The sequence below is a fragment of the Primulina eburnea genome, chromosome 16 (genome assembly GCF_022965805.1).
Source record: "Primulina eburnea isolate SZY01 chromosome 16, ASM2296580v1, whole genome shotgun sequence".
Lineage (NCBI taxonomy): Eukaryota > Viridiplantae > Streptophyta > Magnoliopsida > Lamiales > Gesneriaceae > Primulina > Primulina eburnea.
The window spans coordinates 8,078,873-8,095,338 of NC_133116.1; the positions used below are offsets into that span (position 1 = coordinate 8,078,873).

Here is a 16,466-nt window from a genome sequence, read left to right on the forward strand (position 1 = left end):
TATTATCATTTCACAATTATATTTTATTTATATATATAAAGACTTACAATATACTCATATAAAATTGAGTTACCCAATTTTCTTAAAACGGATACGGATATAAAATAATTGTTATATGAGCTCATGGTGTGGTATTTATCTCTTATGTTTACATTTATTTAAAGGATGAATTATGTTGCTTATTAATTATTTAAATAAATATAAAATGATTTAAAATCATTTTCATATAAAATTAATTTGCATGTAATAAGTGTGTTGTGTGAGTTTCCTTTCTTCTTGAAATTTTTTATTTGTTTCCGAAATTTATTTTAATAGTGTTTGTAATCTCTAAAAATAGAGATTATGGATTTTTTCTTCAACATTTTTTTTAAGAAAAACAAATTTATAATCACTTTTTGTTTTAAGTAGTAATATAATATGAGTTATCTGTGTCTAATATATTTTTGTGCTATAATAGGTCGAGAAATATATATATATATATATATATATATATATATATATATATATATATATATATAATCTTCTACATGTCATTAGAGTTTGTGTGATAAAAAAATAATATTCTATAATGAAAATTGTTAAATGATATTTTAGTATCTTCGATATAATTCTTGAAACCATATGAAGGAGGATATAAATAAAGTATATATTTTTAAAAGTGTATATTGTTTTTTTTTTAATGACGCGAGAATTCGCGGTTGTTATTTCTCAGTATGTATGGGGTAAACCTCTAGCCAAGTATACAGCCTTGGACAAGTCTTATGTAGGACTCTTCCGATAAGGTGTTGACGAGAATAATTAATGACACTAGTAGAATTTCCTCGATTTACTTCGCATATTCAATGAAGTAATAGGTATATAATTGCCGAAGTAGACGCACGTGAAGTAATAGCTAATCATTTTACTTCGCATTATCACCGAAGTCGTATCTAAGAAATTAGCGAAGTCTTTGGTCGAAATTAGATTGTTGCTGAAGTAAAACAACGTCTTCTACCTCGTCGATTTCATAAAATGCAGAAGTAATAGATTATATATAACTGCATAGTTTATATTGAATGACGAAGTAAATGTGTTGTATAACTTCACATATTTTGTATTTTGTGAAGTAAATATTGCGAATGACTTCGCCATTATGGCTAATTAGCGACGGTTTTTGTGGGACAGACCGTCGCTACTTTGCGACAGTAATAAATACCGTCGCTACGTTGCGACGGTAACACATACCGTCGCTACTTTGCGACGGTATTGCATTCCGTCGCTAATTAGCCACAGTTTCAAACCGTCGCTAATTAGCGACATATTTAATATTACCGTCGCTAATTAGCGATCGTTAATTTCAAAACCGTCGCTAATTAGCAACAGCCTCTCACAAAACCGTTGCTATTTAGTGACCGAATATTTTAAAATCGTCGCTAATGTGCGACAGTATCTAGAAAACCGTCGCAAATTATATTTTTTTTAAATTATTTTTTAATTTTATAATTTCTTATACATATTTTTAAATAATCTCTTCCACTAATCTAAATATTATATTTTTAAATAATATATAAAACGATTTAAGTTGCAATAAAATAAACGAACAACAAAATTAAATTCTTTATTATAAATTAAAAGATAAAAAAAACGAACAACAAAATTAAATTCTTGATCATAAATTACAGAGGGAAGCTAAAAAATTTATCTAGAGCGAAAATAAAATCGTTCAAGAGAAAAAAATAGATCGAAAATGTGAAGCGGTACGAGGAATATGAAAGAGGACGGGTATATTTATAGGCAATTTGTGAATGTAGAAACCGTCACTGTTAGCGACGGTTATTTTTAAACTGTCGCTATTAGCAACAGTGTTTGTATTGTCGCCGATTCCATTAGCGACGGATTATATTAACCCGTCGCTATTGGGCGACGATTAAATAGTTCCGTCGCTATTCTAATCGGCGACGGTAATATATCTGTCGCTAGTAGCGACAGATTTAATAATTCCGTCGCTAATGAGCGACGATTGTTCCGAAACCGTCGCTGATACACCAACATTCATTTTCCAAATTTTTAAATGGCTTTGTTTTTTGTTTGTAAATATTTGATTTTTATTATTTCACCATTTATATTTAATTATGAAGTAGTAGATTTAAAAGACTTCATTTTTTGTATTGTGGTGAAGTAATTAATAGAGAACGACTTCGCATATATAGAGTCGTGGTGAAGTAATTAATAGAGATCGACTTCGCAATTATTGAGTTGTGGTGAAGTAATTCTTTCTTTAACTTCGACACAATTTTAATATTACGAGTTATTTTATATTTTATTACTTCATCACTTAAGGGAAATTAATTAAAATTATGGTTCATTTTTTTACTTCGCTAAATTTAAGTTTCAAATTTTTTTTAACTTTTCACTTCATTAAAACTATTCTGTCGAAGTAAAATGATGTAAAAAATTAGAAGTGAAGCCCGTGTTTTTTAAATTGTGAAGTAAAAAATAATGTTTTACTTCGCCGCTGTTATTACCGAAGTTGATTGATATATACTACTTCATAATTATTCATTGCCGAAGTAACTAGTGGCGAAGTAAAAGCCAAAAATTCTACTAGTGTGAACTCCTGATAATTGATAAACGGTCGCTTACTTTACCAACTCAAATATCATAAAACGATATTACAATTGTGGATCATAACATATGTGTTAGGACTAGGAGTGGCGGCTGGAGCTTAGCATACATATCTTATTTCACTAAGTCATCTCTTTATTCTTTTCATTATTATTATTTTTATTATTATTATATATAGATATATATATAATTTCATACTTCTTAATGTTCTCTTTTAAAATTTGAATTGCTTTTTCAGGGAAAAAAGAAGGGATATGTACTTGTATACCATACACTTTATTTTTACCAACATGAAGAAAAAATAAAATTTAATGCGCCACGCACGAAGAAAACTAACAGGGTGGAATGCACGATGGGGGATCAGCCTACTACGAGAAAACAAAACAACCAAAAAAGCTAGCCAGCATATATACCAACAATGCACAATATAATTGTAATTATAATTAAAAGAAAAGGTTATTAAATTAATGGTAGGATAAGAAGGGGTTCTTCTCTCTTTACCATTCACTAAAATCACCACTTCTTAAAGGCTATGGCAGAGGAAGAGAAGAAGCAAAAAAAGTTCTAAAAATTAAAGGGGGCAAACATACTACTTACTAGCTCTCCGTCTCGTATTAAAAAAAGCAAAGGTACAAATCTTTATACTCACATGATCCACTTTGGCCTCCGTATGAAGTAGAATCCAAGTTTCTTGATTCTTTACACTTATTATTTTCTTTTCATCTTTATGTGAAAAAAAGATGAAATGATTATGAAAAAACCCTAAAGTTCGCTTCATTTTTGACCTCTTTTGTAGCTTTGGCTTACCAAGAAATTATACCATGTACCTCAAATCCCACATGCGTACACTTATAAATTGAGGTGGGGTTTCGAGGGTTTGAGGGCTTACTTATATTATTATGTATGGAAGTAACGAGAAAGAAGGGAATCAAGAAAATATTTCACATTATATAACTCATAATATCACTAATATTGATCAGGGTTTCGGCCAAATTCAGGAGCCATCACTTACCCAAGAAATGCAGCAGCAAAATACTGGTGATGCTTATATTGGCGTTGGAGGTAATGTGGGGGGAGGATCAACTTTAACGTTCCCTGAGGTGTCACAAATCCTGCCGTGGACACTTCCTCCGGTTCACACATTCAACCCGGTTTTCTCGACCCGTGATCACGACCCGTTTCTTCTTCCTCCTCCGCCGCCACCAATGCCACCAACATCGTCCTACGGTGGTTTGTTTAACCGAATGGCTTCCGGGTTACAGTTCGGGTACGATGGACCGGGTTCGGACCACCAAATGAGGCTTATTTCTGAGTCGTTATGCCAGATGGTCAGCCCCAATTCGGCCCCTTTTGGGCTCCATGCTGAGCTGCAGAAAATGACGGCTCAAGAGATTATGGATGCAAAGGCTCTTGCTGCCTCTAAAAGCCACAGTGAAGCTGAGAGGAGGCGTAGAGAAAGGATCAATAATCATCTTGCTAAGCTGAGGAGCTTACTCCCTAGCACCACTAAAGTAAGCGAAATGCAACACTTGAATTCAGAACTTTATTGCATGAATCATTATTATATTAATGCGCTAACTAACATATATATTCACATGTTTTATTTTAGTGTTCACAGCAAACCTAAACTTTAGTTTTGTGTAATATTCTTTGTGGGTTCAAAGATTTTTTCTAAAATTACATCCTAAGATTCTTCTTAGGTACTTGAAGAATTGGATTTCATTGGACTAGTGGAGGTATGATTAGGTAGGAGAAATGGCATAAAGGACTCTCATTTTATATATGTATATATATATGCACTTTATCAATTTTGTGATTTATTCTAAAATTATTCTCTATCTTTTTTATTATTGATGAAATGCCACAATATTCCAAGTGTTGGTTCCGAGGAATTGGAAAAAGGGAACGGAGAAAGGGAGCAAGCGTTAATATCGCTCAGTTTGATATAATAAAGAGAAACCAATAAGCAGTCCAAAAGCTTCCATGGAAAATTCTTGCCGGAATTTGCAGTCAAAATATTTAATAGAGGATTCTTAAAGATTAAAAAAAGACAGACAAAGAAGCATTCCTGTCAGTAATTCGGCTCGTTTTTACACTTTATTATTACCTATGTTTGTTTCCCCAAACCCCACCCTCGACATTTATCACCGAACAATACTAAAAGAAGCGGGATTTTGGTCGCATGATTCAAATTTGTTACTGGGTAGCCATTTTCTGCAAGCCCTTTTATTTTGTTACAATTCTTTATCCGTTTATCCACAAACATTGTGATGTATGGATAATGTTTTGCAGATTAATTGTGTGCTTTTTTCCATTTTTCATTGTTCTTGATGGAATTAACACTCTTGAAAATGAAACCCTTCGTTCTCAACCCATAAAAATGTTTTCTTGTTTGTCATACTCTAGAACTTTCATCAGAGGTGTATGTCATGCTTTTCAGACAGACAAAGCTTCATTACTAGCAGAAGTGATCCAACAAGTGAAGGAGCTAAAGCGCCAAACTTCTCTAATAGCGGAAACTAGTCCGGTCCCTACTGAAACCGATGAACTAATCGTGGATAATGCATCAGAAGATGGTAAATTATTGATCAAAGCTTCGATCTGCTGCGATGACCGATCCGACCTCTTGCAAGACCTAATCAAGACTCTCAAAACATTAAGGTTGAAAACTCTGAAGGCTGAAATAACCACGCTCGGTGGCCGGGTTAAGAATGTCTTGTTCATTACCGGAGATGAAGAAGATTCGATTAACCATAATATTATTGATGGTGAAGATCAGAATCTGCAGAAGCAACAGTACAGTATAAACTCAATACAAGAAGCACTCAAAGCAGTGATGGAGAAATCCAATGGTGAGGAGTCTGGTTCTGCGAGTGTTAAAAGGCAAAGAACCAATATAAGTATCCTTGAACACAGGTCTCTTTAAAAAATATTAAATGCTAAAAATATCGACTTTTTTTTTCTTTTACATTTTAAAATTTCCCCCTTTTTTATATGGTGTGGCTTTTGGGTTGTGTTTTTCTTGATAAATTACTTATGTTGTTATATTAATATTTTGACAATAGTTACAATGTCAAAATGGAAAGATATATATCTTGCTTGGTGGTGAATTTTGCATATTTTCTCAAAATTTGATGATAATGCAATAACCTTAAAACATATACATCTCGCTACCAGCACCGATACCACTGAGCAGCTAGCCACCACGACTGGCGGTGCTGCCGCCCACGTCCACCGCTGTTGCCTTCATGAACTTGGGACGTCAAGCTCTGATGTATACCAAAATTCTCCCAACCGTGTGTTTTTGGAGGCACTGGAGGTTGTGATGTACTAAATTGTGGGAATTGATGTATATTTTGTTAAAGCAAAGGCATGTCACACTTTGTCCCATTTTTATTATTAATTTTATATAATGGTCATCAAATATTTGTGTTGACCAGGGGTGTTTTATGTATGAAATTATATATATATATAGTGCAAGCTGGTTGTGTGTTAAATCTGAATATCTCATCCAAATTTACTTGATTTTCCACTTTGGTTTTTATTACTGTGTAATGAATGGCAAAAACTTGTGTGAGACGGTCTCACGGGTCATATTTTGTGAGACGGATCTTTATTTGGATAATCAATGAAAAAGTACTACTTTTTATGCTAAGTGTATTACTTTTTATTGTGAATATGGGCGGGGTTGACCCGTCTCACAGATTGAGATCCGTGAGACGGTCTCACATGAGACCTACTCGTAATGAATTATATGGTCTTGCTTTTGGTCTTGAGTTGTTTTTATTTAATATATTTTTATTTGTCAAAATTAAATATTTTTTTTTATTTTATCTACTCTATCAAAATTTCATTTCTAATAACCTACTTTATTTGTCTTTGGTGAATATATCTAGTTCATATAACAATCAAAACATGCTACTTGAGTTGTTGTCGATTTAAAAGATTTAAGTTGCAACGTTACCACCAACTATAGTTTTTGGCAAAACGTCAAGCGCTCGATCGGTTCTACCATCTCATATTCCTTAATCTTCTTGGTCTTACTATATATATTTATTATATATTATTTTAGCTATCTATAATGTTGGATAATTTAAATTCCGGTGATTTAAAATGAGGCTATTGATTAAAGAAGATTTATAAAAGTCAAGCAGGACAGAATTAGAAAGATAAATTAACTACTTGCGTCTCTCGAGTTGAACTGGTCGTCAAAGTAAAATTGATCCTATTAAGACTAACTAACGCCAAGCGTAACTGTAGTGCCTAAATTCAGTACACGTATAACTCATGCAATTATTTAATTATTAAAGCATTTATTTAAATTTTAAAATGAGTCTTAGTGATGCATGATTTATTTAAATGCATTATTCTAAATTACTTATGTTTTTGCGATGCACGTTAAAATGTTTCTCGAGTTTAATGTTGCAGGCGATTATTTGAGGCGAGATCGAGGAAATGACCGGTGACGATTTTGGCAATGTAAAATATGGTATTTTTATTTTAAGTTGAAGATGAGGTATTTTAAATAATTTATTTAGCTTAGCATTTTAAAGCTTGCAAAGAAATATTTTTGTTTTAATTTTTTTTAGTAATATGTTTTAAGTCACTAATAAATTAAACACCCTAAACACTATTTTACATTAAAACAAGAAATTAATCAATTTTGCAATAACCTGAAACAAAAAATTAGAGATAACTAAAAAAATATTATTGCTTCCAAATGAATTCGTTGCAATTTTCGGAAACAATATGTTTAAATTAAGATTAGTGAATAGTTAATTATCTTCTAAGTTTGAATTTTTTTTTTTTTAAATTAAACCTGACCAAATTTAAATGTCAAACTTTTAGAGCCAAATTATAAAGTTGGCAGATAAACAAAGTCTTCAATGTGTGAAAATGAAATATGTGAGAGTTGGGGACCTACTTTTAATTTTACCATTTTTGTGGTCCGTGATTCAAACCCAATAAATTGAACAAAACTGAAAACAAAAGAGTAAAAAAACCTGGCCCATGCAGGTCTCGAACCTGCGACCTTCGCGTTATTAGCACGACGCTCTAACCAACTGAGCTAATGGGCCAGATGCTATGCTGTTACAGTTTTATTTTATTATACGTTAGGTCTTTTAAACTCCTCCTGTCTTGCCGTTGAACTAATGATATGTAAATAATAATAATTGAATATAATTTCTTTCAAATATTTAATATACTAAAACAATATTCCAATAACTTAATTAATATAAAGTAATTAACTTAGAGTTAGACCGAATAAAAGAAATGACCATCTATGCTAAATTAAACATTATAGTTTCAATTTTCATTAAAAAATAATAATAATATTAACTGAATATTTTTTTTGTTAGATATGATTCTTGAAAAAAAATTAAACTTTTTAAAATCACAAATAGGATTGGAAATATGAATAAGAACTATTAATGTCATCTAAAATGTTTAACGCTGTTGCATGATATATCTGATCATTTGTAAAATGTTGTTTTAATACTATGTGATACTCACGGAAAATTTAGGGTCCGCTCCCAGTAAGTGTCACTAGTACAGACGCAAGGTTATGAAATTGTCCCGAGCCTGAAATCACGAAAAAGACCGTTAAGAGGGGGCCAGGAAGGGTGTCTTGGCGTAGCCCCTCCGACACTCAAGTCAGTGTATGAGGATATATGGGGGAGCAGCTAAGGGTGCTGCTGAAAACAATATAGTGAATCCATAATCATACGCTCAAACTTGATATTTATAGGAAAATACCTGGGCTTGTCATGGGTCATTCACCTATGGGCCTTAGATATAGACCGAGAGTTTGGGCCGGATCTTGACGAGAGTTTTAAATATAATAATTAATATTTACTGCGACATAATGATAATGTATTTAATTTATAACAGACAAATGTAGCAATCGAATTGAGAACAAAAAATTACAATTAAGTTAAATTATAAATTCTAATTTTCTTCTTATTTAATCAACTTGAAGGGTATTTTGGAAAATTCACATCGATGTATCAAGAGTAGTTTCGACGAGTCTTTTTTTTAATAATAATAAATAACGGTTACTTGAAACACTTTTAATAATAACCAACCAGCCTCCACCGATGTAATGACATCAAAGTTAATTATTTTAAATTATGACACCAGAGTTAGTAGGTCTCTTGTAAGATGGTATCACGAATCTTTATCAATAAGACGAGTCAACCCTACCGAAGCACCAACAAACGGCTAGCCGAAGAACCAACGACCAAATTATCCGAAAGGTGGTGGCGAATTTTCGAATATTCAACAAAAGACAAATTAGCTTGGATGGTCGTTACAAATCTGTCATCTTCTCCAATTTATTATATTTTGATAAATTTATTTGATTTTATAATATTTAATTTAAAAACCTGACATTTTACCCATTTAGTAATTTTTATTTTGGTGTTAAGTTGATTTAGGAAATTATTCGATTTTAATTATTTTTTTCTCAGATTTGATAATGTTCTCATATACATTTTTGTTTCGTTTGAAGACAATTAATGATTGAGGGGAGTACCCTCAAGATTCTTAAATTTCTTGTAGGGTTGGTTACCTGCCGCGTGCAGGATTGAATCGCAGGATTCTTCTGTGGAATCGTGCGTTTGGTATTATCTTTTAAGTACGATGGATCCTGATGAAATCTCACGCTTGGTTAACGAGATGAAACTGTCCCACAACGATCCGTGCGATGTTGTTAATCTAGAAGAAACGGATATCCGGGTGGGCGAGGAACGGCTGGCACAATGCTTGGTGGCAAAAATCCTATCGACAAAGGCCATCAACAGAGAAGCATTCAGACATCAGATGCCCCGAGTGCTACAGGCAGAAAGGAGAATTGATATTGAGGCTGCAGGTGACAATTCCTTTGTTTTTGTGTTCTACTCTCTTCGAGATCGGCATAGGGCATTAACCGAGGGGCCATGGAATTTCGCAAGAAACCTTCTGATTTTTAAGGAGCCAATTGGTAGGCAAAACCCTCGAACTATGAATTTTGATGAGACAAATTTTTGGGTACAATTACATAATATTCCCCTCGCATTTATGCACGAAGATCTGTTATTAAAACTTGGTCGGCAAATAGGACCTGTTGTGGAGATAGACAGGGGAGACAATGGTGCTTTCATGGGCCGATTCGCAAGAATACGTATACGCATCAATATCTCCCAGCCACTTCGAAAATGTATTCGTGTTAATGCGATGAAGGATGAAGAAGATAGCATCATATTATTGGTCTACGAAAGAATTCCCGACTTCTGTTACGCTTGTGGAAGGCTGGGACATACTTGTAGAGAATGCGATGACCCTATTGCAGACAAGGAGAATCTTTCATATGGTGTCTGGATGCGGGCATCAACTCATTTGGTTGGTAATCGGACGACTAGGGGGCGAGGGACAAGAACAGATAGTTCTGGTAATGGGATGAGCAACCATGATGCTACAGAGCGACAACCTCAGCAATCCTTAATTAAGGTGGCACCGGGAAGGCACTCAATTGTGACAACAGTAGACCCCCAATGGGAGAGTAATTCATCAATGATGCACACTGATCTAAGCAAGGGGATGCCTGATGAGGCCGATAGGATTCCACTAGGTACATCATTATATGTGGTGGGGGAAAACACCCCAACAAATCCTCAGACTATAACGGAATTATTGGCACCTGATGCCGCTGCATTGAGGGGTGAGGGGCTGATCTTGGACCAAGGACAAAGGCCTACATCGAAACAGTGGAAGCGAAGGGCTCGGGAAGTGCACAGGGAAGGGTCACGACGAGCAGAGGTGACAGAGTCCTATCCGTATTCAGGGGTTAAAAGAAATGCACAGATGGTTTCTGAGACCTCTGAACAAGAGCACACAAGCCCTATCAAGAAAAAGGAAAAGCGCGTAGAGGAGATATCTGAAGCTACTGATATAGCGGCGGTGGTTGCAGTGCAACCCCGCCGACAACAATGAATATCATAGTATGGAATACCCGCGGGCTTGGGAACCCGCGGGCATTCCGGGAATTGGGGCGACTTGTCGCCGAAAAGAACCCAACTCTCTTATTTTTAAGTGAAACAAAAATGAGAGAGGCTTCCTGTCGATGGTGGAAATATAAGCTGGGATTCTCGGGATGTTTTATGGTGGATTGTCGGGGACAGAGTGGTGGTCTAGCTTTATTGTGGAAGGAACCAGCCCTTGTATCGATCAAATCTTACTCGCCTGGGCATATTGACTGTGTAGTCCAGGAAACAGATATGGTGTGGCGCTTCACAGGTTTCTACGGTCATCCGGAAACTTCTCTACGTCATTTCTCTTGGGATTTATTGTCCCGGCTTAGGGATGTGCCAGAGCTCAGGGAGATACCTTGGCTGGTTGGAGAGGATTTTAACGAAATTTGTTTTGACAGTGAGAAATTGGGAGGCAATAAGCGGGCACCGTCTCAGATGCAAGCTTTTCAGGAAGCACTTGATCTCTGCGAACTTCAGGACCTTTATTGCAGCGGGGACATATTTACATGGGTGAACCGCCGGGAACCAAACATGATTATTTTTGAGCGACTGGATCGGTTTGTGGCAGATTTGAAGTGGCGTCTTCTTTTCCCTGTGGCGCGGGTCAGCTCGCTGGAGTTCTTTCACTCTGACCACCGACCCATCTGTATGCGCCTCAAAGGAGACCAAATCAATTCTTATACAGGCCGGAGGCTCAATAAACCGATGTTCCGATTCGAAAAGGGCTGGTTATTAGAGGATGATTGTCGAGAGGTAATTGAGCACGGATGGGGAGGCAGAGGTCCCTACTGTTCTATCAAGGAGCGCATGGAGTCCTGTAAAAATGCTCTGATATGTTGGGATAACAACCAGCTGCGAAAGACTCCTAGGCGTCTTAGAGCACAGCGTAAAAATCTAAATTACCTCAGGACGAGCTCCCACTGGAAAAGTAACACTGCACAGATTAAGGATCTAGAGGCTGAGATAGAAAAGCTTGCTACAAAAGAGGAGATTTACTGGAGACAAAGAAGCAGAGAAACTTGGCTTAAGGATGGGGATCGTAACTCACGGTTTTTTCATTCTAAAGCCTCACATCGTAGAAGCCAAAACACCATATCCGGGATGGTATCTAGCCAAGGTGACTGGTGTACCGAACCGAGAGGGATATCAGAGATTGTGATGGAATATTTTGAGCGATTCTTTTCCTCTACCAATCCTAGTACATTTGATATTAATGGTGTTATTGAATCAGTGGTCCCGAAAGTGGATGCTCATATGAATCAGATTTTGTGTGCTCCCTTTACAGAAATAGAGGTTAGACAAGCTCTCTTTGATATGCATCCAGATAAAGCTCCTGAGCCGGATGGTTTTTCTCCTCTATTCTTTCAGAAATTTTGGGCAGTTGTCGGTCCAGATGTCTCAAAAGAAGTTCTCAGAGTACTCAATGAGGGTGTATCCGTGGAGGCTTGGAATCATACTCTTGTCACTCTTATACCAAAAGTCAAAGATCCGGTCATTATGAAAGATTTTAGGCCGATTAGCTTGTGCAATGTATGTTATAAAATTGTCTCTCGAGCCATCACCAATCGTCTCAGGCCTATTCTATCAGATCTTATTGATAATTCCCAGAGTGCTTTTATCCCAGGGCGGCTCATTACCGACAATATTATTGTGGGTTTCGAGATATTACACTGGATGAGGACAAGAAAGACCGGAAGTAACAGTTATGCTGCACTTAAACTGGATATGAGCAAAGCGTATGATCGGGTCGAATGGGAGTTCCTACGGCAGATCATGGAACGGCTAGGCTTTGCTGGAAGCTGGATTTCTAGGGTGATGAACTGTGTTACTTCAGTATCATACTTCTTCAGAGTTAATCAAGATGTGGTGGGCCCTCTCAAACCAAGCCGAGGATTACGCCAAGGGGATCCTCTTTCCCCTTACTTGTTCGTATTGTGTGCACATGGCCTGTCTACTCTACTAAGTGCTTATGAAGCGAGGGGTTTATTCAGGGGAGTTAAGATAGCGTCTTCTTGCCCATTAGTGACACATCTTTTTTTCGCCGATGATAGTCTGGTATTCTTCAGAGCGACTATGCAGGAAGGAGCCCGCGTCAAAGAATGCCTAACACAATATGAAAAGGCATCCGGGCAACTCGTTAATTACGATAAGTCGGCACTGTCTTTCAGTCCTAATTCTAATCCAGCTCTCATGGACATGATCAAGACTATATTGACTATCCCTGTGGTTCATCAACATGATCTTTACTTGGGTCTACCAACGGTGTCAATGCGTAGTAAAAGGCTTCAATTCAAATATCTGATTGAAAGAGTGGTGAAACGAATCCAAGGATGGGGTCATAAATGGTTTTCTTCCGGAGGAAAAGAGGTCCTGATCAAGTCAATTCTACAAGCGATTCCCGCATATGCGATGTCATGTTTCAGATTGCCTACTATGGTATGTGATGATATTGAAAAAGAATGCACGAACTTCTGGTGGGGCATAGATAAGGGTAAGCGAAAAATGCACTGGAAACCCTGGGATTTTCTCTGTAGACCAAAGTGTCGGGGCGGCCTGAGCTTCAGAAAATTGACTGAATTCAATCGAGCATTGCTTGCCAAACAGTTATGGCGTCTTATCCGTTTCCCAGATTCTCTAGCGGCCCGAGTACTCAAAGGCCGATATTACAAACATGGCTCTGTGCTTGATGCAGGGTTGGGTGGTAATCCATCATATATATGGAGATCGATCCTTTGGAGCAAAGAAATTCTGGAGCGTGGTCTGATTTGGAGAGTTGGGGATGGAAAATCAATTAAGATCTTTAAAGATCAGTGGATCCCTACCATGCAATCTAAGATGGGTGAGCCGATGGGGGCCTGGGATCAAGAGGCTTCTGTTAACGAATTAATTATCCAAGGAGGGTGGGATGTTTATTTAATCTCTTCCAGATTCAACCCATATGTAGTGGGCGAAATCCTTAATATCCCAATTCGGCCGTCAGGTGAGGGTGATACGCTTTTTTGGAGATTCGATGACAAAGGCAAATATACGGTACGGGATGGGTGTCGTCTTCAACGTGGATTGTTCTCTCCACCGGAGCACCAATCGGAGTATCATCTCGAATCTTGGTGGACGTTTATATGGAGTCTTTCTATACCACCTAAGGTGCGGCTGTTCTGGTGGAGTATTTCTCATGACTGTATCCCTGCTAATCAAAATCTATTTCGTCACCATGTCCCGGTTAGTGAATCTTGCTGCCTTTGTAATTATCCTTTGGATTCGACTGGTCACGCTCTTTTCTTCTGCGCTGCAATAAAACACCTGTGGAAAAGTTCCCCTTTCTACCGTATTATCAAGGGAGCATTGCAAACCAGTACGCTCGAGATATGCATGTGGTTGAGAAAACAATTGTCAAAGGAGGAGTTTGAAAATCTTGCAGTACACACATGGGGAGTCTGGAAAGAAAAGCAAAATTTCATCCATGGATCTAGGAGCAACCCGATGGCTGCCAATGTTCAATGGTGTTCTGCCATGATTTGTGATTTTAGAAGAGCTCGTATGAAGGAAAAAATCCCCATTCAGTCTGTGGTGGGTACATCGGAAAGGAAGTGGAAGCCCCCAAGGACATACAATCTCAAGATGAATGTGGATGCAGCAGTGAATAAAGAAAAGAATCAGTACAGTGTAGGAGGTGTGGTTCGTGATTCACAGGGGCGTTTGTTGCTTGCTTTTGGTAAACAAATCAATCAACCATTATCAATGGTGCATGGGGAGCTGTTAGCAATCAGGGAAGGAATAAAGCTTTTGTATGACAATGATCTTCGAGATGTTCAAGTGGCCTCAGATTCCTTGTTGGCAGTGCAAGCAGTCACCACCAACCAGGAGAATCTTAGCTACATTGGTTCTTGTGTAGCAGAAATCAAAGATCAAACTCAGGCACCTATTATTTCAGAATTCATTCATGTGCGACGGAATGCTAATAGTGTTGCCCATTATTTGGCTCGCTTTGTTTTTTCTTCTCCCTCATCCTTTGTTTGGATGAATGGAGACTTTCCTGCTTGGTTGGTTCAACTTGTAATTGACGATTCTTTATAATAAAATTGCAAGTCTTACCGTCAAAAAAAGATAATGTTCTCATATACGGTCAAATATGAACTTTTGATTTCTTAAAAATATGTTTCGAATATCTCCATTATATTTTCATTCTACAAAATTTAATGAAGATACATGAATTTGAATATTCCCAGCATTTTTATGTGAACCAATGTTTTCTGAGTCAAACCAGTGATCAAATCAGTATAGCTTAAAAAATGGTTCAACCAATCTGACGATTAAATTAACGCCCGTATCAGAAAACTTTTATATTATATAAAACTAGTTTTTCACCCGTGCGATGCACGGACAATTAATTTATTTAATTGATGATTAGAATTAAAAAATATGATAATCTATTTCATTTTTTCTACATGATTTTTTATCAAACTGAAATGTTTATTGTTTTCATATACATATAGATCATAACAATGAAACACTGAATAAAAAAATCATTTTTGTATTTCGATGAAAATTAATATCATGCTTGTATTAGACAATGAATGACATAACGTGTTTGTCAGTTATCGTATACACATATAAATTTATGTACTATGTTCAAAACAGTTATTGCAACAAAATAAAATGATAAACATGATACAAAATTTTAATGTTGTTTAAATTATCGTATACACATATTTTTTCATGTTATTTTAACATTAATTACTTATTTTAATTTTTAAAACATATTTGGATGAAAAAAACTTAGTTTAATCCTTATTCTATATTTTTGTTATATCTGCATATTAATATTTTGATAATAAACTTCGTTTATCTTGAAGTTGTAATTACATTAGGACAAACAATTGTGGAATAATTTTTCAAAAAAATTACTTATTCAAAAATGTAAACTACTTATTCGTCATTTTATTTTTTCTTGCCTTCGTGTGAAAAAAGTATTTAATATGTTTTGGAACATGGGTTGATTGTGGAATAATTTTTCAAAAAAATATCGTATTTGGTGTTAAGGTGGCCTCAATCTTAATTTTAAAACATGCGCTATTTTATGTTAGTATTGTGATGATGATGTTAATTTGATTCGTTAATTTATAAAATTATTTAATTGAAGGAAAAGTTTTGAAATTTGTGTCAAATTTCAAAAAAATTTAATACAGAATTTAGTTTATAATTTCAAGAATAGAATTAAATTTTTGGAATTGAAATTGGAAATGTAATTTAAATTGGTTTCTAATTCCGAGAGATATTTAATACAAGTTTATAAAAGTATTTACATATTAAAAGATATTAATTTTAATTTCTAAAATGTTTTTTTTCGAAGTAAAATATTTGAAATCTGTTTCAAGTGTCATAGTTCATATTTAAATTTTGAATATTAATTTGAATTTGATTTATAATTCCCATAATAAAATAAATTTTTTGGATTTGAAATTTGAATTGTAATTTAATTTGGTTTCTAATTTCCAGATTAAATTCAAGTTTCAAGCCAGAAACACTCAAACACACATACATTAATCTACGGTTTTAATATTGAATTAAATATGCACATTTATTAAAATATATTTAGTCACATATTTCGGTTTTTTTTTCTTTTTAGTAGTTTATATTTAAATTTTGAATATTAATTTAAATTTATTTTATAATTTCCATAATGAAATTAATTTTTTGAATTTGAAATTTGAAATGTAATTTAATTTGATTTCTAATTTTTAGATTAGATTCAAGTTTCAAGCATTCTACACACATACATTAATATATAATTTTAATATTAAATTAAATATTCTCAATACATTTATTGAACATAAATCTAGGCACATATTTCGT

The 16,466-nt window shown here is 35.3% G+C and overlaps 1 protein-coding gene and 1 non-coding gene across 4 annotated transcripts; one reads left to right on the forward strand and one right to left on the reverse strand.

Annotated features, from left to right (window-relative positions):
- The first annotated feature begins 3,072 nt into the window (after positions 1-3,072).
- On the forward strand, positions 3,073-5,987 carry LOC140817216 (transcription factor bHLH30-like). Of its 3 annotated transcripts, none has more exons than XM_073176860.1 (3): positions 3,073-3,233; positions 3,585-4,115; positions 5,045-5,987. In XM_073176860.1, the coding sequence occupies exons 2-3, from the start codon at positions 3,624-3,626 to the stop codon at positions 5,528-5,530; spliced, it is 978 nt and encodes a 325-aa protein (XP_073032961.1). In that variant the 5' UTR covers positions 3,073-3,233; positions 3,585-3,623; the 3' UTR covers positions 5,531-5,987. The 3 variants fall into 3 exon arrangements, with proteins under 3 accessions (XP_073032961.1, XP_073032962.1, XP_073032960.1); XM_073176861.1 differs by having other exon boundaries at positions 3,096-3,233; positions 3,603-4,115; XM_073176859.1 differs by lacking the exon at positions 3,073-3,233 and having other exon boundaries at positions 3,287-4,115.
- Positions 5,988-7,608: 1,621 nt separating this feature from the next.
- On the reverse strand, positions 7,609-7,682 carry TRNAI-AAU (transfer RNA isoleucine (anticodon AAU)). The gene has a single exon. It is a non-coding gene; the product is annotated as a tRNA-Ile (tRNA).
- Between the last annotated feature and the right edge of the window lie 8,784 nt (positions 7,683-16,466).